Consider the following 24,693-nt stretch of genomic DNA (forward strand, 5'->3'; position numbering starts at 1 on the left):
GGTTTTACACATCCCTACACCTCCCCTACACCCTGTGTAGGTTTTACACATCCCTACACCTCCCCTACACCCTGTGTAGGTTTTACACATCCCTACACCTCCCCTACACCCTGTGTAGGTTTTACACATCCCTACACCTCCCCTACACCCTGTGTAGGTTTTACACATCCCTACACCTCCCCTACACCCTGTGTAGGTTTTACACATCCCTACACCTCCCCTACACCCTGTGTAGGTTTTACACATCCCTACACCTCCCCTACACCCTGTGTAGGTTTTACACATCCCTACACCTCCCTACACCCTGTGTAGGTTTTACACATCCCTACACCTCCCCTACACCCTGTGCAGGTTTTACACATCCCTACACCTCCCTACACCCTGTGAAGGTTTTACACATCCCTACACCCCCCCTACACCCTGTGCAGGTTTTACACATCCCTACACCTCCCTAGACCCTGTGTAGGTTTTACACATCCCTACACCTCCCTACACCCTCTGTAGGTTTTACACATCCCTACACCTCCCTAGACCCTGTGAGGTTTTACACATCCCTACACCTCCCTACACCCTGTGTAGCTTTTACACATCCCTACACCCCCTGTGATAGTTTTAAAGGTGGTTTTTAGCACCAAAAATAATGAATTGCAGTAGTGTGAGGGCTGAAATCCCCCTCCCACACCAACAATAACCAGGCTAGCTCAGTCTGGAAGCAAATGAAAGCAAATCTACAATCTATGATGAAATGCAATGAATATAGAATCCTAGAATCAGGCAGGGTTGGAAGGGACCTCAAGGCTCAGCCAGTTCCAACCCCCCTGCCATGGGCAGGGACACCTCACACTGGATCAGGCTGGCCAGAGCCTCATCCAGCCTGGCTGCAAACACCTCCAGGGATGGAGCCTCAACCACCTCCCTGCACAACCCATTCCAGGCTCTCACCACTCTCATGGGGAAGAACTTCCTCACGTCCCGCCTGAATCTCCCCACTTCCAGCTTTATTCCATTCCCCTTAATCCTATCACTATGTGATATCCTAAAAAGTCCCTCCCCAGCTTTCTTGTAGCCAACAGACACCATTCACAAATATGTCACAACCAACAGAAAAGCACAACCAAGCCCCCTTTGCTTCCCCCCTGAAACCAGGAGGCATCCCCCCAGACCCCCCTGGCAGAAGGCAGAGAGTCAAGAAGCAGAGAGGCTGTTAGGCTTAGCTTGTCAAGGTCAGTGTGTTATCTTCAGCCAGAAAAGAAGCAGCAGACAGACAGAAGCCCAGCAAGCAAGCTGAGAACCAGGCTGCCCAAACTCCCCAACCTTGTTTTGAGTAGAGATTCTTAAACATTTCTCCCTCTCCAATGGAACTGTTTAGAATCATCATTATTTTGCTTTTCTTACACCCTAGAGTGACTTATTTACATTCCTTCGCCTTCTCTGCTCAATCTTTGTGAAGAAAAATTAAAAAGGCAGTCTTTAAAACCATCACACCCCCTCCCAAACACCCCCCCCCCCAAAATAAAAGGGGGGTTCCCCCCACCTGCAGGATGCGTTTCAAGGAGTCCACATAGCTCCGCTCGCTCTGCACGATGGAGCCCAGGATGTGGCGCCGGACCACCTGCAGTGGCAAAGGTACAGTCAGGGTCAGAGCATCATGGAACCATTGAATTTGTTGCCAGGGCTCCAGCACCCTCACTGTAAAGAAGCTCCCTCCTCAACCCAACCCACAGAACCATTGAATTGTTAGGGTTGGAAGGGAGCTCAAGGCTCAGCCAGTCCCAACCCCCCTGCCATGGGCAGGGACACCTCACACCACAGCAGGTTGCTCACAGCCACATCCAGCCTGGCTGCAAAAACCTCCAGGGATGAGGCTTCCACCACCTCCCTGGGCAACCTGTGCCAGTCTCTCACCACCCTCAAGGTGAAAAACCTCCTAACATCCAATCTGAATCTACCCATTTCTATTTTTTTCCCATTCCCCCCAGTCCTATTACTCCCTGATACCCTAAAAAGTCCCTCCCCAGCTTTCTTGTAGCCCCCCCTTAAGATACTGGAAGGCCACAAGAAGGTCACTGTGGTGTGTGTGTGTCCCCAAGATAACACAATCTGGGAGGGGGGGTTGCAACATGGGCTCAGTACCCTGCAGAAGTGCTGACACAGCAGCATTGCTTTCTGCTGACTCGCCCTTTCCCCGGTTGCTCAACCACAAAAGGGGAAGCTGTGCCCAACCCACCCAAAACCCCACCCCCAAGCCCCCCAACAACCCACCCCACGCCAACCTGCTGTGGGCTCAGCCCTTCAGGCATGGGGCCCAGCTCTGGTGGGGGATGCTTCATGTCAGAGACTGTGACCTCCAGGAAACCTGTGTCCTCCTCCTCCGAGTCCCCTGTAGGGGGGAAGAAAAGCCACAACCAAATGCCAAAAAACCCCAATGTTAGAGTTTTTTGAGGGGGTCTAAAGAAGCCCTCATGGCTCCATCAGCAGCTTGGCTGGGGATGGGTTTAGGTTTGGAGCTGTGAGCAGTGATGGATCCCAGTGTCCTCCCAGCATTGTGTGTCCCTCCCCAGGCTCCAGCCACTGTCACCGGACACCAGCATGAGTCAGGCTGCCAGCAGTGACCCCGCAGGCTCCCTGCAGGGAGGAGATAAAAAGCCTCCCTGAACACAAAACCCACCTTGGCTGGGGGTGGGGTAAAAATCCCTTTCCTCCTTGCTCCAAGAGTGGGTAAGAGCAGGGGAAAATGGAGGGGGGGGGAGGGGGAGAGAGAAAAAAAGGAGCCAAAAGCAGCAGGAAGAAGAAAATGGAGAAGGCAAGAGGCAAGCATCGGTTGGGCAGCCTGGTGACCCCTTACCCGAGGCTGAAGCAGCTGAGGAGGAGGAGTAGGAGCGAGCCAAGATGGCATCCTGATGGCTGGACAGCCTCTTCTTCCACATGGCCTCAAGGCCCTGCTACGGCCACCCCAGCCCCATCCCCACCACCTATTAATAGCTGCCCAGGGGGAGGGCTGGCTGAGGCTGCAGGGGAGGGCTGCTGGCGGCTGGGTGACCTTTTTCCTTCCCTAATTTTGGGCAGGGAGGATTCGTCACCCTTGGCTGCCAGCTCCAAGACCTCCTCCTCATCTTCATGCCCAGGGGATGGGATGCTCCTGCAGCAGCCTGGCTGATGGGATTCCCTCCCACACCTCAGGGACAAATCTCCACCACCCCCCCAAACAAACAAACAAAAAAAAAAAAAAAAACACCTCAGGGAAGTTAAGCCACGCTGGGTACATGCAGCAAGGCTGGAACACACACATTGGATCCCCCAGGAAGCCTTGGCCCAAGGTCCAAGGCCACCTATTGGGATCCTACCTCCCCTGTGATGCTCCAGGGAGACCCTCGAGCTCCGGCGGCCAGGAGGTTGCTTTTCCACCTCCGCCGCCCTCCTCCTCCGCTCCCCATCCCCTACACAACAGCAGGAGGGTTAAGAAAAACACCTCCCCCCCACAAAAAAAAAAAGAAAAAAAAATCAGTATTTTAGGGTAGATCCTGCTCTGTGTCCAAGTGGGGGGCACCCATGGGTGCTGGGCATGGCGGGGGTCCACTGGTCCCAAATGGCCATGGGTGGTTGGAGCAAGGAGCGAGCCGAACCGACCAAGCTTGCGCATGGATGCAAAGAGTGGAAGAAATAAATCGAGCAAAAGCTTAAACCACAGAACATAAATCAGCAAAGGAAAAGCTGAAAGCCATGAGGATTCACATGGAATTATTTGGTTTTTCCCTTAATACCCTCAAAAAAGGCCTTTTTTTGGCTCTCAGAAGCAAAGGGAGAGGATTTCCTCACTGACCTGGTGCCTCTTTCCGGTGCAGGAAGGTCACTTTCCTCATCACAGCGATCCTGGTCTTCTCCAAACCATCCTTGGTGCCACTTTTGGCTGCTTTCATCAGTTGGGTCATCTGGACAAGGGGATGAGAGGGACCAGGAGGCTCAAGGCAGCACTAGGACCCCATTTTGGGTCTGGATACAGCAATCTCGTTCGCCCCAGGAGGGCATCCCCCTCTGAGCATCATCCACCAATTCAGATCCAGATGCAGAGCACCATCCCCTTGGGGACACCTCTTCCAAGCATCATCACCCATTTTAAGTCTGAATACACCAGTGCCATCCCCTTGAGGCCATCTCCTCTGAGCACTGTCCCTTCTAAGCATCATTCCCCATTTGGGGATCCAGATAGAGTGGTACCATCCCCACGAGGACATCCCCTCTGAGCATCATTCCCCATTTCAGATCCAGATGCAGAGGCACCATCCCTTTGGGGACACCTCCTCCAAGCATCATCACCCATTTTAGGTCTAGATACAGCAATGCCATCCCTTTGAGGACGTCTCCTCTGAGCATCATCTCCCATTTGGGATCCAGGTAGAGTGGTCCCTTGAGAACATCTCCTCCAAAAAACATTCCCCATTTTGGTTCCAGATGGAGTGGTACCATCCCCCTGGGGACATCTCCTCTAAGCACTGTCCCTCTTTCTGGCTCCAGATACAGTAGTAGCCATACCCTAGGGGACATCTCCTCTGATCACTGTTCCCTCCAAGCACTGTTCCCCATTTTGGGTTCAGAGAGAGTTCTTCTACCCCTTGGGGACATCTTCAAACACCATTCCCCATTTTAGTTCTGGATACATCAGCTCTTGAGGACATCTTCCCTGAGCATAGTCCCCTCCAATCATCACTCCCCATCTGGAGTCCAGCTAGAGTGGTACCACCCTGTGGGAGACCCTCTGAGCATCATTCCTCCTTTTGGCTCCAGATGCAGAGGTATCACCCCCTTGGAGATATCTCCTGCAGGAACCATCCCCTTCTTTCCTGCACAGCCCAATGGGGAGGAAGAGGAGGCATACGGCTGAGGAAGAAGGATGCTCCAGCATCTCTCCTGGCTCCACAGGGACACAGCCACAGGCAAGCAGGCACAGGCAAAGCAGCAGCATGCAGCAGCAGAAGCAAGGAGGAAGGAAGGGAGGCACAAGCACATCCATCCATCCCCTCCTCACAGCTGGGGGTTTGTGTGTGAGGGAGCAAAGGGGGCTGTGGTGGCCTTTCACACCTCACATCACAGCATTTTTATAGCCCAAGCTGACACTGGGGTCCACCTTCCCAAGCCCAAACTGGCCAGGAATAGGCCAACCTGGAGGGTTTGAGGCTGGGAAAGGCTTTGTGCTGTTTCTATACCTCCCAAGAATCTCCCTCCCCACCTGATTTCCACACCCTGTATCAGGGGCAAAAAAACCTTCTCAGGTCCATCTATCCCCCGTGGGCAACCTTGGCTTCATCCAAACGCCCCTTAAAAGAAAACAAAACACCCAACAAGCAAAAGGTTTGGGCAAGCAAACGGGAGCTGCAAGACAGATGGACACCAGAGGCAGCTTCGTGGTGCTTAAGTCCACTTTTCGATCTCTTCTGGGGGATAAAAGTGGGATGAAGTCAGCCTGGATGAATTCCAACCCCCCAGCCTCCAACCATCATGGAAAATTTAGGGGGATGAAGGGACAAAGGGATGGAGGAGGGGGACGGTACCTTCCAATCGTACTTCTGCTTCAGCTCCTGCATGTCTCTCCCCCCAACTCTTAAAGCCAGGATGTCCCTCTTAGTCCTGGCGTATCTCTCCTTTAGTCTATTCAGGTCTGGAGAAAGCTGAGCCCAAAGCAAACCAGGCAGGAGGAGGAGAAGGCAGAGGAGGCGAGAGAAGGCAGAGAAGAGATCCGGGTAGGCAGCCAAAAAAACACAAGAGGAGGAGAAATCATCCCAGAGCAGCACGGTACAAAGCAGCATCGTCCCTAAAGTCCACTTCGAGCTCCAGCAGGGAGAAAGGAGCAAGCGGAGGGGAAGGCAACAGCCAAGCTCCAGCAGTGCAGGAATGCAAAAGGAAAGGGGGATAATACCAAAAATATAATTGAAAATAAAAACATAAAAAAACGAAATAAAAAAGCCAAAGAAATTTACAAAAACAAAAAAGCCAAAGAAATTTACAAAAACAAAAAAGCCAAAGAAATTTACAAAAACAAAAAAGCCAAAGAAATTTACAAAAACAAAAAAGCCAAAGAAATTTACAAAAACAAAAAAGCCAAAGAAATTTACAAAAACAAAAAGCCAAAGAATTTACAAAACAAAAAGCCAAAGAAATTTACAAAAAAAAAAGCCAAAGAAATTTACAAAAAAAGCCAAAGAAATAAAAGAAATTTTTAAAAAATCCAAAGAAATTACAAAAACAGCCAAAGAAAAAAAGGCCAAAGAAACAAAAAAACCCACAAAAAAAAACCCAAAGAAATAAAAGAAACCCCAAAGAAATAAAAAAATAAAAACAAAACCCCCAAGAAATAAAAACCCCAAGAAATAAAACACTCCAAGAAATAAAAAAAACACAAATAAATTTTAAAAATTAAATCAAAAACCCAAATAAATGAAAACCCCAAATAACTTTAAAAACCCAAATAAATTAAAAAAAATTAAAATACCAAAAACACAAATAACCAAAAACACAAATAACCAAAAACACAAATAACCAAAAACACAAATAACCAAAAACAAATAAATAAAAAACCCAAATAAATAAAAATAAATAAAAAAACCAAATAAATTTAAAAACCCAAATAAATTTAAAAAAAATAACAAAAAACAAATAAATATTTTTTTAAAATCAATAAATAAAAAACAAATTTAAAAAAACCCAAATATTTTTAATAAATAAATAAACAAATAAATAAAAACCTAAATAAAAACCAAATAAAAATAGGAAAAGAAGGAAAAAAAAAAAAAAACACATTTTAAATGAAACCCCTAAAATTTCAGGTTGACCCCAGGAACTGCAGCATCTTCTTCATCACCATCTGTGGGAGTTTCATGCAATAAAACCCAGAAGGGGCGGAAAGAAAAGGAATAAAAAGGAGGGGGGGGAAAGGAAAATGACAATAATAAAAATAATTCAAAACTGGACTGTGAGTGCTACCTTGGGCTGGAAGGATGCTCGGTGCTTGGTGGGCTCAGCCTCAGGCTTGCTCTCCTCGCCCGAGTCCTCGCTGTAGCTCTCGAACTCGCTGGAGCTCCAGCCCAAGTCCTCGGCCAGCCGCGGCCCCTCGCCGCGCTGCACCTCCTCATAGATCAGGCTGTGCTCGGTCCCCAGGCCTGGAAAAGCAAAGCAGCTCCTTCAAACCTCCAGGAAGGAGCCCTGAGAGATGCTCCACGTGCTCACAGTTTGAGAAGCGCAGAATCGGTTTGGTTGGGAAAGAGCTTTAAGGTGATCGAGTTCGACGCTGAAGCCAGCGCTGCCGGGGCACCACCATGGCCCTCAGCACCACAGCTCCACAGCTTTGAAACCCCTCCAGGCATGGGGACTCCACCACTGCCCTGGGCAGCCTGGGCCAGGCCTTGACAACCCTCTTCACAAAGAGTTTGTTCCTCATGTCTAACCTAAACCTCCCATAGGGCAACTGGAGGCTGTTTCCTCTTGTCCTTTTGCTTCTTCCTTGGGAGAGGAGACCAACCCCCACCTGGCTCCAACCTCCTTTCAGGGAGTTGTAGAGAGTCAGAAGGTTTCCCCTCAGCCTCCTTTTCTCCAGGCTCAACACCCCCAGCTCCCTCAGCTGCTCCTCCCCAGCCCTGTTCTCCAGACCCTTCCCCAGCTTCCCTGCTCTTCTCTGGCCCTGCTCCAGCCTCTCAATGTCCTTCTTGGAGTGAGGAGCCCAGAACTGAACCCAGGACTCAAGGTGTGGCCTCACCAGTGCCCAGTGCAGGGTGACAATCCCTGCCCTGGTTCTGTTGGCCATGCTATTTCTCACCCAGGCCAGGCTGCTGGTGACCTTCTTGGCCACCTGGGCACTCCCTGGCTCATCTTCAGCTGTTGTCAACCAGCACCCCCAGGTCCTTTTCTGCCGGGCACTTTCCAGCCACTGTATTCCCAGCCACTCTATTCCCAGCCTGGGGTTGTTGTGACCCAAGTGCAAGACCCAGCCCTTGGCCTTGTTGAACCTCAGCCCATGGAGCCAGCCTGGCCAGGTCCCTCTGCAGAGCCTCCAACTCTCCTTCAGATCAAGATCCCTCCCAACTTGGTGTCACGTGTAAATTGACTGAGGGTGTCTCAATGCCCTCATTCAGACCATTGATGAACAGAACTGGTCCCAGTACTGAGCCCTGGGGAACACAAGAAGGTCTTGCAGCCTCTCTGGGGACACCTCTGCCTTCACCCCTCCCAAACCCCAGTGGTTATCCCAGGATTATCCGTGCCCACATCCCCTTGTAGGATTCACTGCTTCCCAAAGCATGCCTCAGTTTGCCCAGGTGGAAAAGGAACTCATGGCCAGCAAGGAGCCAGGGTGGGGAGAAAGGTTTGTCCCTACCATCCTGGTCAGCATCAAGGGTCTCACAGGGGACATCATCATAGATCACATCATCCTCCACTGGTGGGAACTGGAAGCGTTCATCTTGGGGGGGACAAAAAAAAAAAAACCAAAGCCCCCAAGGACTCAGGTCAGCACCTAAGGGTCAAACCAGGCTGGAGAAAACCCTCCAAGCCATGGCAGGGTTGGTTTATCAGCATTTTTAACCCACCTTGGCTGATGCTTTTCCTCTTCCAGGTCTGGGCATTGATGGGGGGGTCTCCACCAGCCTCTCCATTGCTCATCCCCGCTGGCAACCTGCAAGGAATGGGGTCACGGAGCACCCCAGAGTGTGAATCCCCTGGGATCAGGTGTACCCAAGCCTCTCATCCAACCCCCCCCTCCCCATCACCCCCAACTCCTATTGCAGAGGCTCATAAGCCCAGAATGAAGCTTAAATTCATGTCCCCACCCCACCATCACATGGCCACATCTTCATAGATGGGAGGCTCCTGGGGTTTAGGGGTCCACCAGGAGGTCCACCCCTCCCTTGCACCCAGATTTGCATCTTTCCCCCCAAATTCCACAGCTTGGGAAACCACCAGCCCCCTCTGAACACCAAACAAAGGAGGTTCTCCCTCATCTCCTCATTTGGGAGCTGCAAGAGTTAATCTCAAACCCCTTAATGGTACTCAAAGACCGCCCCCCAGGGCTGTGACATGCACCCCAAAATTCCAGAGCCCTCCTGCCTGCAGCCCCTTTTGTGGGGAGACACTGGGGAGACTGAGGCATGCCATCAGGCTGTGACATGTCCAACAGTGGGGGACAAACCCCAAAGCTGTGCTTCAAAGGACTCAAAACTCCCCCAAAATCCACCCCCAAACCCCACGTACCCTTCCTGGCTCTCTGGCACCAATCCATCTATGGAGGAAAAAAAAAAAAAAAAGCAAAGATTGGCACCCAGGCTTGCAGCAGGGCCACCCTGGGCACCCAAAAGTGACACAGCGGGGACATGGGGGACACTGGAGCCCCCCCAACCCATGCTCCTCACCAGTGCCAGAGCTGGCAGCACGTCGCCTGCGAGGAGGTGCCCGGAGGACAGCTTCACCGCCCAGCTCAGCCGTTGAGTCTTCCTCCTCCTCCTCCTCCTCTTCTTCCTCACTGTCCTCAAAGTCAAAGGCTTGACCAAGATCCTCCACCCCGTGGGGCAGGGGGCTGGGGGGCTCTGGGACAAGATGGTCACCTGCAAGGAGGAAGTCTGGCACTTGGTGGCCTCCTCGAAGTGCTGCTGTACCCCAGGGGAGACGGTGGCGGTGGAGGGCGACAGAAGAACCTTCACACCCCCCAAACCCACACAAATACAACAACCCTTTCTGATTCCATGACCCCTGGAAGCTCTGATGGGGGCTTGTAGGGTGCTCCCCACATCCTGCTCAAGGCTGGGTGTGCCCATTCCCCCCCCCCAGATGATCTACCCCCCACCCCCGACGGGCTGACAGTACCTACTGCAGGGTGCGGGGGCAGCTCGGATGATGCCATGGTGCAGGGGGTCCAGATGCTCCACCTGGGCCCTTCTCTGAGGCTTTCCTGTGAGAAAGAAGGAGAAATGGGTTGAGAGGGGAGATCAGCCCCCCTCAGATCCACCCCTGGGAGAGGAGAAAACGTGGTAGGGAGCCCAGGAGTGATAGATCCAGCTCCAGCTGCTGCAAAACCTTGCAAGGAAGCAGAAAAGCTGCTGCCAGGTCCCAATTTGCAGAGCAAGTCCAGCTCCTGCACTGGGATTTTATCCTGTGCAGGGCAAAGCCAGCTGCTGCACTGGGATTTTATCCTGTGCAGGGCAAAGCCAGCTCCTGCACTGGGATTTTATCCTGTGCAGGGCAAAGCCAGCTCCTGCACTGGGATTTTATCCTGTGCAGGGCAAAGCCAGCTCCTGCACTGGGATTTTATCCTGTGCAGGGCAAAGCCAGCTCCTGCACTGGGATTTTATCCTGTGCAAGGCAAAGCTAGCCCCAAGCATCCATCCTGAAGGTCTCTGAGGGTTGGGAAGCGCCAAGCGTCCTCCTCGCGATCGATGGCTCATCCGCTCTGGTAACCAGAGATGCCCCAGCAGGGCACCCTGAAAGGTCATCAGGAGGAAGAGGAAGGACAGAGCAAGGGATTCCCATTCCTCAGGGACAATACAGCAGAGAGAAACAGCACCTGAGAGGCTGCAAAGAGCAGAACAGGGCTGAAAGTGACAGGTTTGGGCCTGCTGGAAGCAGAAGCTGGTGCAGGATGGATGCTCTGCTCCAGAGAGCTGGGACCTCCACCTCCAGTCACCATTTCTCCTGGGACAGGGGGTTTAGGGGATGCACAGCCCCAGGATAATCCCTTCACCCAAAAAAAAAAAAAAAAAGACCCCTTTACTCTTTTGGTACCAAAACCCTTTGGGGCTGCAGCCCTGCACAGGTTTCATGGAATCCTCAAGGTTGGAAGAGACCTCCAAGATCAGGGAGTCCAACCATCAACCCAACCCTGCCAGGTCACCACCAAACCATGGCCCTAAGTGCCATGGCCACACGTTCCTTCAACACCTCCAAGGATGGGGACTCCACCACTGCCCTGGGCAGCCTGTTCCAGTGCCTGATCACTCTCAAAGGGAAGGAAATTGTTCCTAATATTCAACCTGAACCTCCCCTGGGGCAACTTGAAGGCAATTCCTCTTGTCCCATAACTTCTTTCTTAGGAGAAGAGACCATTCCTGTGAAAAAGTTTCTTCTCATGTGCACCCTAAACCTCCCTTGGGGCAACTCATCCTATCAATTGCCCCTTGGGAGAAGGGACCAACCCCTACCTGGCTCCAACCTCCTTTCAGGGAGGTGGAGAGAGCCAGGTCTCCCCTCAGCCTCCTTGCATCCAGGCTCAACAACCCTGGGTCCCTCAGCTGCTCCTCACCAGCCCTCTTCTCCAGACCCTTCCCCAGCTTCCTTGACCTTCTCTGGACCTGCTCCAGCCTCTCAATGTCCTTCTTGGAATGAGGAGTCCAAAACTGAACCCAGCACTCAAGCTGTGGCCTCACCAATGCCCAGTACAGGGCACAATCCCTGCTCTGCTCCTTCTGGCCACACCATTGCTGATCCAGGCCAGGCTGCTGGTGGCTCATCTTCAGCCAGCTGTTGACCAGCACCCCCAGGGCCTTTTCCACCAGGCAGTTTCCAGCCACTCATCCCCCAGCCTGAAGTGTTCATGGGGTTGTTGTGACCCAAGTGCAGGACCTTGCCCTTGTTGAACCTCCTTCCACTGACGTCAGCCCACGGATCCAGCCTGGCCAGGTCCCTCTGTAGAGCCTCCAGCAGATCAAGAGTCCCTCCCAGCTTGGTGTCATCTGGCAGACTGCCTGAGGGTACCTTGATCCCCTCATCCAGATGACTGATAAAGGCATTAACCAAGACTGGCCCCAGCACTGAGCCCTGGGGAACACCACTTGTGACCAGCCTGCAACTGGAGCTGCCTCCATTCTCCACAGCTCCAGCACCACATTTCCATACAGTTCTATGTACACAGGTCCAGAGCACAGCAGGAGGGAGCTGAAGTCTGGGCTCACCTCCCAAAGTTGCCTTTCCCCCCTGGAACACAAGCAACAGACCCTCTGCAACCACACCACAGGCACAAGGTGCTGCAACCCCACTGGGCTGCAAAGCTCTCAGCGACCCCAACTCCATCCCACTGCCAAACCCCCCCCACAAGCCAAACTCCACTCAACCTTTCCCCAGCCCTAAAACCAGAAGAATCAACCTCTTCTTCCTCTCCTTGACCTGTGCTGCTGCAGCAAGTATCCTTTTTCCAGCCACTTTTGCAAGTTACAAAGCCAGCTGACTCCACAACTCATTAATAGGGATTGATTTGGGAGGAGGATCCACAGAGACTTATTTTTCCTCCTCCTTGAACTCTTTTCCTGGCCCTGGAAGCAGAAAGGGGTTGACAGCCAAAGCTGTTCTCATGTATCACCCAATCTGCTTCCCATTAGGGCAGGCAATTCCCTTCTCTCCCTCTTTTTTTTTTTTTTTTTTTTTTTTTTTTGCAAGCTCCAATTTTGTTCCCTTACGGATGTGATGCCAACCACACCATAAATCCACCACAATAAATAAAATCCTGGTAAATCCAACCTGATGCAGAGCTTGGGAGCACAGGGAAATAAAATTAAATCCTATCTTTTTGCAGTGATGGCTCAAAAAAAAAAAAAAAAAAAAAAAACAAAACCTCACAAAAGAAAATCAAAACAAGGTGGGAGGGAGGGAAAATAAAACCAGCAAAGAGATGCTGATGGTTTGATCCAGAAAGCAATTTGCTCTCTGGTTTGTTTTGCTCTTCCAGGAAGCTGATGGGTTCTGGAGTGGGAGAGGGAAGCAGGAGGAGGATGAAGTGCCTGGTCCCTGATTTTATCTCCCAGAGCAGGGCAGGAGAAGGTCACTTCCCATTTTGACAGCTGGCATAAGCTCCTCATCAGCCCAATTTGTCCCAGGGTTGGTCACTTGCCCTGTCAGGAACACACCTGGCACTGAGAATTACAAACCTAACAACCCCAAACTTTACTAAATTCAAAGCAAAACGGTTAATTTTTGTGTTTTGTTTTGTTTTTTTTTTTTCCCCCCAAAGCAAAGCTGCTGGCAGGGGAGTAAGAGCATCCCAGTAGCAAAACACATCCCATGGGATCAAGGGGAAAGGCTCATGGGGACAAGCTGCCCTGAAGGGAAATGTCCCCAAAGCAAACTGGGATGGCAAAAAAAATGGATGTGGGATAATCCAAGAAGGATGTGACAATGCAGGATAATCCAAGGAGGATGTAGCAATGCAGGATAATCCAAGGAGGATGTAGGGATATGAAATTTATTATCCATGAGGAAAAAAATGGATTTAAATCCATACAATTCCCCAAACCTTGCTCAATTAAAATGGTTCTGTATTTTTTTTTCCCCCAAAGCAATGCTGCTGGCAGGGGTAAGAGCATAGCAGGAGCAAAACACATCCCATGGGATCAAGGGGAAAAGGCTGATGGGGACAAGCTGCCCTACAGGAAAATGCCCCCAAACCAAACTGGGATGGCAAAAAAAATGGATGTGGGATAATCCAAGTAGGATGTAGCAATGCAGGATAATCCAAGCAGGATGTAGGGATATGATATTTATTATCCATGAGGAAAAAAATGGATTTAAATCCATGGGATTCCCCAAACCTTGCTAAATGAAAAGAAAAAATGCTTATTTTGTATGTTTTTTTTTTCCCCCAAAGCAAAGCTGCTGGCAGAGGTAGGAGCATCCCAGTAGCAAAACACATCCCATGGGATGAAGGGGAAAAAGCTGCCCTACAGGGAAATGCTCCCAAACAAGACTGGGATGGCAGAAAAAGGGATGTGGAATATGCTATTACCCATGGGAACAAAAAAAAAAAAAATTTTGATTTAAATCCAACAGGATTCCCAGCTAGAAGCAGCATCCCAGGGTGAGGGTTCAGCTTCATCTTCCCCTCCTGACCTGGATGGGAAGGGGGGGGAAAAAAAAATAAACTGAGCAGGCTCTAAATAAAGGCAGAAGAGCAGCAGCATCTGCAGGCTCGGACACCCATTTGGGCTTCTTTTGGCTATTTTTAGCTCCCAGGCTGGAGTGACAGGTCCCAGCTGGCAGGGCTGGCTGCCAACCACCCCCTCCACCACCCCCCTCCACTCAGAGACTGCTCCCCACCCCATCCCCTTGGGGTTTAATTGTAAATATAGGGCAAAAGAAAGATAATAAAAAAATCATTCCATTCTACCCCAGCAAGGATTTAGGTTGGGAACCCCTCTGGCTCCTTGCTGCATTTTCCACCCCCCAACCCTTCCAGGTTAAGCCCTCCCTATATAAATAACCCCAAGGTGGTTTACAAGGGATGGAGGAAGAGGAAGGTAGAAACCAGGATTAGCTTTTTGTCTCCCAAGTTCCTCCAACAGTTGGAGAGGAACTTGCCCTGAGGGTGTCTAGAGACAGGGCAAGGGGGAATGGTTTGAAGCTGAGGGAGAGCAGGGTTAGAGTGGAGCTGAGGGAGAAGTTCTTCAGCATGAGGGTGGTGAGACTCTGGCTCAGGCTGCCCAGGGAGGCTGTGGATGTCCCCTCCCTGGGGGTGTTCAGTGCCAGGTTGGATGAAGCCTTGAGCACCCTGGGCTGGAGGGAGGTGTCCCTGCCCATGGCAGGGTGGTTGGAACTGGATGCTCTTGAAGGTCCTTTCCAATCTAAACCATTCTGTGATTCTATGCCTGCTACCAAACCTCCCTCTGGACCTCTCTCCAGGCTAGTGGGGTGGGGTTGGAGGACTGAGGTGACACAGCCCCAGCCTGGGTTATCCCAGGTAGAGAGCCAGAAGGTTTCCCCTCAGCCTCCTTTCCTCCAGGCTCAACACCCCCAGGTCCCTCAGCTGCTCCTCACCAGACCTCTTCTCCAGACCCTTCCCCAGCTTGGTTGCCGTTCTCTGGACCTGATCCAGCTTCTCAATGTCCTTCTTGGAGTGAGAGGCACAAAACTGAACCCAGGACTAAAGGTATGGCACCACTCCAAGCCCCCCCCCCCCTCCATGCTTTGCTGCCCTTGCTTTTGGGGGCAGCCCCCATTCCATCCCAGCTCTTCTTGCCTCTCCCCAGTTCTCGGGACAAGGGTGGTGAGACTATCGAATAGGCTGCCCAGGGAGGTTGTGGATGGATCCTCCCTGGAGGTGTTCAAGGTCAGAGTGGGTGAGGACTTGAGGAACCTGGGCTGGTGCGAAGTGTCCCTGCCCATGGAGGGGAGGTTGGACTAAATGATCTCTGAGGTCCCCTTCCAACCTGAGCCATTCTAGGATTCTAGAATTGATTAGTTCCTCCAGCCAGTGTGCCACAGCCCAACCACAGCTCCAAGGCTGATTTCACCACCTGGATGATCCTCCACCATCACCTTGCCCTCCCTCCCCAAAAGATCACAGAATCATAGAATTATTTGGGATGGAAAAAGTCCTCTAAGACCATCCAGTCCAACAACCAACCCAACACCACCATGTCCCCAAGTGCCATGGCCACACATTTCTTGAATGCCTCCAGGAATGCTGAGTCCTTGCAGGAAGAAATTGTTCTCATGTCCAACTTTTAACCTCCCCTGGAGCAATTTAAAGCCATTTCCCCTTGTCCCATCACTTGTTACCTGGGAGAAGAGACCAACCCCCACCTGGGGCTAAACCGTGGCCCTCAAAACCACACCTGCAAGGCTTCTGAACACCTCCAGGGATGGGGATTCAACCCTAGCTCCTCGGGCAGCCTCTTCCAGTCTTTGAGAGCCCTTTCAATGAAGAATTGTCTTCTAAGGTCTAACCTAAACCTCCCCTGGGACAACTTGAGGCCATTTCCTGTCATCCTATCTCCTGATGCTGGGGAGAAGAGACCAACCTCCATCTGACTCCAGCCTCCTTTCAGGGAGTTGGGAGAGAGCCTGAAGGTCTCCCCTCAGCCTCCTTTCCTCCAGGCTCAACACCCCCAGCTGCCTCAGCTGCTCCTCACCACCAGCCTTCTTCTCCAGACCCTTCCCCAGCTTCCCTGCCCTTCTCTGGCCCTGCTCCAGCCTCTTGATGTCCTTCTTGGAGTGAGGAGCCCAGAACTGAACCCAGGACTCAAGGTGTGGCCTCAGCAGTGACCAAGTCCAGCAGGACAATCCCTGCCCTGCTCCTGCTGGCCACACCACTGCTGATCCAAGCCAGGCTGCTGGTGACCTTCTTGCCCACCTGGGCACTGCTGGCTCAACCTTCTTTTTTTTTTTTTGCCCTTAGTAACATTTCTACCTCCAAATTCAAAATTGCTGTATTGCAAACTCCAAAGTCAAACTTCTCCCACCTTTGGCAAGTGGTTTTTGTTCTAGCTGAACAAACTACCCCAAAAATCAGCTCCTGGGAGGTGAAAGTGATGGATTTGAACTCATTCTTAATTTCTCTCCCTGTTTTGCAACCATTTGTTTGGGAACTCTCTAAATTATTGAGGTCTTCACCCCAAAATGATAGCATTTCACTTTTTCTGCTGCTGTTTCAGGGCAAAAAATTTGCTCTTTATAATTAAGGACCAGGCTAAAACCCACTTAAAATGGGAGAAAATTACATAATAAAGGTAGGGGGAATAAAGTAGCATGAAAAAGAGATTAAATATATTTAATAAATTATTATTAAAAATAAGTAGATTTGACTGTAATGAAAAATAAATATATTTCATTATTGTTTTAAATAAATAGATTTCATTATTGTTTTAAATAAATAGATTTCATTATTGTTTTAAATAAATAGATTTCATTGTGGTTAAAATGAAACATATTTAATTAGTGTTAAAAGCAAATTAAATACCTTTAATAAATCACTCTGAAAAACAACGACTAAAGTTGGCTTCATAATAAAGGTATTAAAAATTCATTCATTAAGTAGGCCTAATACTAAATGAGTATTAGAAGTAAATAATCAAAAGGGTTTAAGAGTAAAAAACAGTTTGCAAAATAAATTATCAAGTGGGTCTAATGCTCAATTATTATGAAAAAAATAAATAATAAACTGCTTTTAATAATAAACTGGATATAAAAAAAATCATCAAGTGGGTCTAACACTAAACTGTTATTAAAAATTAATAAACTGGGCTTAATAATAAAGTTATGTTGAAAAATAAAGTGGGCTTGAGACTAAATTATTGTCAACAAATAATTAAGAATCTGGGTTTAATAATAGGCTATTACTAAAAACAAACCAAAAAAAGTAATAGAGGTTTTAGTGCTAAACTAGGAACCTAAAATAAATAATCTGGGTTTAATCAAGGGGGTTTAATACTAAATTAGTACCTAAAATGAATTAAAAATTGGGGGTGATAAGCTGTTATTAAAAGTAATAAAGGGGTGTTTGATATTCAAGTCTCAGCACAAATAAATAAGCTGGTCTTAAGAGGCTAATAATAATAAATAATAAGCTATCATTATAAATAATGCTAAATTATTTATATAAAAAATTATCATCAAAAGCAACTAAAAAAGTGGGTTTGATAATGAAGTATTAGCACAAATAAATAAGCTGGTCTTACTATAATAATAATGAAAACAACAACAATAGTAATAATAAACTGGTCTTAAACAATCATTAAAAGCAAATAAGAAAATGGTCTTAATCATTAAAAGCAAATAAGAAAATGGTCTTAATCATTAAAAGCAAATAAGAAAATGGGTTTGATATTTAAGAGCTCTAAAAAAAAAAATTAAGATTAAGCTGGTCCTAAGAGACTATTACTAAAAAAATAAATTTAAAAAGTGGTCTGAATAATACACCACCACCATTAAAAATAACTAAGAAAGTGGGTTTGATATTTAAGTATTCTAACAGATTAATAATAAACTGGCCCTTAGTATTAAGAAATAAATTAACAATTGGTGCTAATAAGCAGCTGTCATTGAAGTGGGTTTGATATTGAAGCACAATAAGAAATTGGTGTTATTAAGGGATTATTACTGAAAAATTAAGTAATGAACTGGCCTTAATAAGAGACTATGAGGAGAAAAATAAATAATTAATGGTCTTGGTAACAAACTACCACTAAAAATAAAGAATAAAGTGGATTTGGTATTAAACCAGTCCTAAAGCTTAGTAAGAAATTGGTCTTAATAGACTATTGCTAAATAAATAACGACCTGATGCTAATAATTGGTCTTCATAATAGATTATTGCTCAAGAAATAACAAACTGATGCTAATAATAAATTGGTCTTAATAGACTATTGCTAAATAAATAACTGATGCTAATAATAAATTGGTCTTAATAGACTATTGCTCAAGAAATAACAAACTGCTGCTAACAACAAATTTGCCTTACCAGCCTACGACTAAGGAAATAATAAACTGACGCTAATAATCAATTACTATTGGAAACAAGTAATTAATGGGAAAGAATTAAGGAGGGGGAGAACATCGCAGCCCCTTCAAGCCTCTTGGCAGCGTGCAAGGCAGCCCCGCACCCCGAGGCGACCAAATAAATCACTTACAGAAGGAGGGCAATTCGCATTTCTTTGCTGTCAATTTCTCCTGGAGGAACTTGTTTGGATTTTCCCCTCCTTCTCCCTCCCCTCCCAAAATTCTCCGTTTCCAGCAGGTGGAAAAACAAAAAAAAAAAAAAAAAAAAACCAGCGAAAGGTTTGCAACCACCCCTTGAGTTTGTCAAGAAAGCAGGGGTGAAGCAGCAAAGGAATGAGGGTGGGCAACGATTTCTGGCTCTGCCCTCCTCAAACTTGCCCTTTTTTTTTTTTTTTTTAACCGAACTATTCCGAATTAATTCTCTTTTCTTGATGTTTTTAATAGCTGGGCGCAGGCAGCTAACAAAAGCCGCAAAGCGCTGTGCAGGCAGCGGGGAGGCGAAGGGTGACCTCCTCCTCCTCCTCCTCCGCCCCCGCCTTTGCTCCAGCATACCATAAACCTACCAAAAAAAAACCCCACAAAAACCCAAAAACCCTCTTCCACTGTTTTTCTCCAGCTGGATTTATAGGGATTCAGGGAATTTCGGGGAAGGGAAGGCAGGATCTGGCTGACCTGGGCAGGCCGCGTCTCCTCCGGCTTTGTGTCCGCATCGGCCGAGCAAGGCCCCCGGGCGGGGGTGGCGATGATCGGGAACGAACCCAACTCCCCACAGCCCAATTGGAACGAATTCCCACTGACCACAACGGGGTGCTGCCCAGGGTTGGGAAGGAGGAAGGGGGCACCCAACTGGCCTCTACCCACCCATCCCACAGCCGCTCAGCCCAGGGCTGGCGGCCGAGCGGGAGCCGCGGTCCAGCGGCTGCAGAGAGGGATGCTGGGATTTGGGGCAGCATCTCCCTCCCCGCTCCTGCTCCTCCTTCTCCTCCTCCTTCTCTTCTTCCCACGCAGCTTTGATTTACACCCCTGGCCTTCCCAATCCTAATAAATAACCACCCCACACCCCCCGCCTCCCTAGCAGGATTTGCCCCCCCCGGCCCCCTTTTCCTTCCCTATTAACCCTTCACATGCCAGAGCGATTCATTAACCCTCTCGCTGCCTGCACAGAAACCAACCCAGGGAGCTTCCAATTTTTTCCATCCAAAGAAGTCGTTTATTTTTTCCTCTCCCCTCCGGGCTTTTTGCCCTCCAAACCGCTGCTTTCAAGGCTAGCAAGCCCCAAAACCACACCTCCACATCCCCATTCATGAGGAACTTCCCTAAAAAAAATAAACCCAAATTACACTTTACAACTGAAAAAGAAAAGGATAAGTTAGAGCAGCACAAGGACCTTCTGCATGTCTTTAAGTGCAAAATCCCACATCTCTCTTACCTATTGCATCCGAGCTTTGGGATGTGATTTTTCTTCCTGGAAAGGATCTTTTCTTGCTGGGAAGGAAAAAGGTTTTCTTCCTGGGAATTACTTTTTCCTTGCTGAAAAAAAAATGTTTTCTTACTGTGAAGGATTTTTACTTGCTGAAAAAAAAAAAAGTTTTCTTATTAGGAAGGACCTTTTCTTGCTAGGAAACACCTCGCTGGGAATTACTTTTTCCTTGCTGGAAAAAGGTTTTCTTACTGTGAAGGACTTTTCCTTTATGAAAAAAAAAAAAAGGTTCTCTTATTGGAAAGGACTTTTTCTTGCTGGAAAAAAAGGAAGTTTTCTTACTGAGAATTATTTTTTCCTTGCTGGAAAAAGGTTTTCTTATCAGGAAGGACTTTTTCCTTGCTGAGAAGGACCTCTTCTTGATGGTAAAAAAAGAGGTTTTCTTACTGGGAATTACTTTTTCCTTGATGAAAAAAAAAAGGTTTTCTTATTGGGAAGGACTTTTTCTTGCTGGAAAGGACCTTTTCTTGATGGTAAAAAAAAAGAGGTTTTCTTACTGGGAAAAACTTTTTCTTGCTGGAGAGGAAAAAAAAAACCGAGGTGAAAGAGGTTTTCTTACTGAGAAGGTTTTTTTTCTTGCTGGAAAAGGTTTTCTTGGTGGGAAAAGGAGTTTTCAGCTGCTGTCAGAGTGTTACCTGCTGGCACACCCTAGTCCAGCCCAGCCCTGCCCTGCTGCAAAACAGCCCTCTGCAAACACACTTAACAGCTGCTGGGTTTATTGCAGCTCCAAACCAGCTGAACAAGCCCAGCAAAAGAAAAAATACATCCCAGTGCCCTTCAAATGACTCAGAGGCAGCCAAAAAAAAAATATCAGCTCCTTTTCCTCTGGGTGATGCCAGGTATTGCTGCCCATGGAGGTGCTGAGCCCTGCCAAGAGGGTGCAGGAGGCAACAGGACCTGAGCATCATGAAGGAGAGGACACTATCCCAACTATCCCAATATTTGGAAGAGGAAGATCCTGAACAGATCCTGAGTTAGGACTAAAAGAGATTTTCATTTCCATGATGATGCTTTTGCAGCATCTCATCATGGAGATCACAGTTATTTTGGGGCTTGGTTTTTCAGGTCACATTTCAATAGCAAATCAACTTTTCGTCTCCCCGTCCCCAGAAACTTCACAACAAGGATTGGAAGCCCTCTCCAAACAGTGAGGGGGATATTACACGCTCCCCCCGCCCTCCCAAAAAAAAAAAATTAGCCCTGCAAAGAAAGTGGAGTGCAAAGATCACCCAAATCCCCCCACTCACCCCTTTTGCAGGCCACTTGCATTTCTCTTTGCACCACCCCAGCAGCAACGCACCTGCAGGGTGCACCCAGCAGCTGTTTGCAAACCCCCCCCTGCTTTGCAAGGATGCAGTGATGCACCCCCAATGCATTCACCTCCCTAGCACCCATACGGTGCTTCCAGCCCCCTTCAAAAAACTCACCCTGCACTCAATAAGAAGAGAAACAATGAGAGATTTGCTCCAGGAAGGTTGGCATCAGCGTGGTGCCCAGCGAGCCGGCGGCACTGACTCAGCCAGGGCTGGGTGCCGGCGTCAGTAGGGTTGGGTCACCCTGGGGTGCTGGGAGGTGAAATAACAACCCCAAAATAAAGGAATTAAAAATAAGGAGTAGATTAAAAATACACTCTCAGCCTGCTGATCATCTCCACTGCAAGGCAAGAGGGGGGCCTGGCTGATGCAAGCAAAAGCCTTCCCCAACCCTCCCTACCCCCTTCGCAAGGTGCATTACTGCAGCAGGACTGCAAACACCTGCAAGGGTTCAGGATGCTTTGCCAGCTCCCTGCTTGCAGGGAATTCCATGCACCTTCTGTTTGCATCCATTCACTCCCTCCTCTCCCTCCCCCTGAAAAAAAAAAAAAAAAAAAAAAAAAACCAGCATAGTTTTATTCACCCACCAAAGGCTGGAGATGGATCAGTGCAGGGTAGGGATCACCCACCTGTGGCCCCAGTGATTTAATGCCACTGGAAGGAATCCAGTGGATCCAGCCCTGGAACACCCCCAAGGAAGGACCCACAGGATAATGAGGCAAGGAAAGAGCTCAGCACCATGCTCAGCCTTTAAATAAGCAGCTGAGGCTGATGGGGCCCAGGTGGCCTCATCCTGCACTGGGTTTAGAATGCAAATCTCAGCCCTAGCTGAAAAAATCCAAACCCCTCCCTGTGCAGGCTGACACCCTCCCCAGCAAGCTTTGCCAAATACAACTCAGTGAACTGGTTTGTCTGGGTGGACTTTTTCAAGGAATTTTACATATTTGGCGTTTTGAGTATCTGCTGAAGGGTGCTGAGGGCTGGTAGGTGGCACAGGGCAGGCGTGATGGGCATGGAGGGAGGGTGGTGATTTAAATAGAACCATTCCATGGGAGAGAAAAAGAAATACCAAGATATTTATAGAGATTGCCTGTAGCTGGGTTGAGGCAGCTGGTCTGGGGATGCCCTCTACTGGTATCCTCCCGGGGAAGGCTTTGGGAGATCTCCAAGATGTGTCCCAACATCTCCTGAGGGCTTCTTTTGGAAAGACCTTCCAGGAAGGCACAAAAAGTTCACACACAGTTTCACACACAGGATGTCAGGGGTTGGAAGGGACCCAAAGAGATCATCGAGTCCAACCCCCCTGCCAGAGCAGGACCATAGAATCCAGCACAGGTCACACAGGAACACATCCAGATGGGGCTGGAAAGCCTCCAGAGAAGGAGACTCCACAACCCCTCTGGGCAGCCTGCTCCAGTGCTCTGTCACCCTTAGAGTAAAGAAGTTCCTCCTCATGTTGAGGTGGAACCTCCTCTGCTGCAGCTTACCTCTATAGTTCCTTGTCCTACCACAGGGAGCAAGTGAGCAGAGTCCCCTCCCTCCTGACCCCCAGACCTCAGATATTTATAAACATTGATTAAATCCCCTCTCAGCCTTCTGAGACTCTCCAGACTAAGCACCCCCAGGGCTCTCAGCCTCTCCTCCCCAGGCAGTGCTCCAGTCCCTTCAGCATCCTTGGAGCCCTCCCTTGGACTCTCTCCAGCAGATCCCTGTCCCTCCTAAACTGGGGAGCACAAAACTGGCTGCAATATTCCAGGTGAGGTCTCAGCAGGGCAGAGTAGAGGGGGAGGAGAACCTCCCTGGCTCTGCTGGCCACACTCCTCTGAATGCCCCCCAGGGTCCCATTGGCCTTCTTGGCCACCAGGGCACGTTGCTGCCCCATGCAGAACTTCTTGTCCACCAGCACTCCCAGGTCCCTCTCCACAGGGCTGCTCTCCAGCAGATCTCCTCCCAAGCTGCTGCCTGTGGCATCCTGGCATGGCTAGAACCCCCACATGAAGATGCCAGACCTCATGGGGCATGGTGTAAGAGGGCAGGAGAGCAGCTGGGCTGGGTTTGCTTGCTTGTCTTCCAACCGAAAGCTCCCCAGAGGTGGCATGAAGCCACCCAAAAGAGAGCATTCCAGCTTGCAAGGCATGGACTCAGCTCTGCAGCTCATGTGGAGGTGCACAAACCTGCATGCAAGCCTGCAGGGCATCCATCCATCTTTTGTTTTATTAACTTGCTTCCTCCACATCCCCCAGCCATGCAGCAAAAGAGAGTTCTTAGAAGCAAACCCTCCTAAAACCCTTTCTGCCTGCACTGGGCAGAGACAAGCCAGACCTTAAATTCCTCTGGTGCTAAGACCAGGGGCAATGGCTTCAAACTAGAGAAGAGCAGACTTAGATTGGCTGTTAGGAGCAAGTTCTTTGCTGTGAGGGTGGTGGAACACTGCAACAGGTTGCCCAGGGAGGTGGTTGAGGCTCCATCCCTGGAGATCACAGTCTCACAGGATATCAGAGGTTGGAAGGGACCTCCAGAGATCATCAGGTCCAAGCCCCCTGCCAGAGCAGGATCACTGAGGGTAGTCTGCACAGGAATGCATCCAGGTGGGGTTGGAAAGGCTCCAGAGAAGGAGACTCCACAACCCCCCTGGCCAGCCTGCTCCAGGGCTCTGTCACCCTCACTATCAAGAAGTTTCTCCTCATGTTGAGGTGAAATCTTCTCTGTTCAAGTTTGAACCAATTGTTCCTTGGCTTATCTCTGTGAACCACCCAAAAGAGCCTGGCCCCCTCCCCTTGCCCCCCACCCCTCAGCTATTGATAGACATTGATCAGATCCCTCTCAGCCTTCTCTTCTCCACAGTAAACACCCCCAGGGCTCTCAGTCTCTCTTCACAGGGGAGATGCTCAAGTCCCCAAATCATCCTCCTGGCTCTCCCTTGGACTCTCTCCAGCAGGTCTCTGTCTCTCCTGAACTGGGGAGCCCAGAACTGGACACAGGATTGCAGCTGTGGTCTCAGCAGGGCAGAGTAGAGAGGTAGAAGAACTTCCCCAGCCCTGCTGCACACCTTTCTTGCTGCTCCCCAGGATCCCATTGGCTCTCTTGGCCACAAGGGCACATTGCTGTCCCATGCAGAACTTGCTGCCCACCAGCACTCCAAGGTCTTTCTCTGTGGAGCTGCTTTCCAGCAGGGCAGCCTCTAACCTGTCCTGGTGCCTGTTGTTATTCCTCCCCAGATGCAGGACCCTGCACTTGTCCTTATTAAACTTCCTGAGGTTTGCCTGCAGCCAGCTCTCAGCCTGTCCACGTCACGTTGGATGCTGCACAGCCTGAGGGGTGCCAGCCAACCCCCACCAGTTTTGTATCCTCAGGAACTTGCTGAGGGTCCTCTCAATGCCCTCAGCCAGGTCATTGATAAAGATACTGAACAAAACTGGACCCAGTACTGATCCCTGGGGGACACCACTGGCCACAGGCCTCCAAGGTGACTCTGTACCACTGATGCCAACCCTCTGAGCTCTGTTGTGGAGATGTTCAAGGTGAGGCTCAACAGGGCTCTGGGCAGCCTGATCTAGTGTGAGGTGTCCCTGCCCATGGCAGGGGGGTTGGAACTGGCTGATCCTTGTGGTCCCTTCCAACACTGACTGATTCTATGATTCTATGATTCTATGATCTCTATGA

General features: G+C 49.3%; 1 protein-coding gene across 1 annotated transcript in view; it reads right to left on the reverse strand.

Annotated features, from left to right (window-relative positions):
• Nucleotides 1-19,047, reverse strand: part of LOC128980318 (rho guanine nucleotide exchange factor 10-like protein) — a gene marked incomplete at its 5' end in the record, with an annotated part of 47,907 nt that extends 28,860 nt beyond the window's left edge. Inside the window, 14 exons of the mRNA XM_054398781.1 lie at nucleotides 1,535-1,612; nucleotides 2,274-2,380; nucleotides 2,846-2,860; nucleotides 3,345-3,437; nucleotides 3,821-3,929; nucleotides 5,547-5,663; nucleotides 6,976-7,151; nucleotides 8,363-8,446; nucleotides 8,574-8,659; nucleotides 9,235-9,262; nucleotides 9,393-9,564; nucleotides 9,824-9,928; nucleotides 18,638-18,796; nucleotides 18,910-19,047. Of these exons, the coding sequence (XP_054254756.1) occupies nucleotides 1,535-1,612; nucleotides 2,274-2,380; nucleotides 2,846-2,860; nucleotides 3,345-3,437; nucleotides 3,821-3,929; nucleotides 5,547-5,663; nucleotides 6,976-7,151; nucleotides 8,363-8,446; nucleotides 8,574-8,659; nucleotides 9,235-9,262; nucleotides 9,393-9,564; nucleotides 9,824-9,928; nucleotides 18,638-18,796; nucleotides 18,910-19,047 (1,467 nt within the window). The remainder of the gene's footprint in view (nucleotides 1-1,534; nucleotides 1,613-2,273; nucleotides 2,381-2,845; nucleotides 2,861-3,344; nucleotides 3,438-3,820; nucleotides 3,930-5,546; nucleotides 5,664-6,975; nucleotides 7,152-8,362; nucleotides 8,447-8,573; nucleotides 8,660-9,234; nucleotides 9,263-9,392; nucleotides 9,565-9,823; nucleotides 9,929-18,637; nucleotides 18,797-18,909) is intronic.
• Nucleotides 19,048-24,693: the final 5,646 nt, after the last annotated feature.

This window comes from Indicator indicator, unplaced genomic scaffold (genome assembly GCF_027791375.1).
Source record: "Indicator indicator isolate 239-I01 unplaced genomic scaffold, UM_Iind_1.1 iindUn_scaffold_107, whole genome shotgun sequence".
Lineage (NCBI taxonomy): Eukaryota > Metazoa > Chordata > Aves > Piciformes > Indicatoridae > Indicator > Indicator indicator.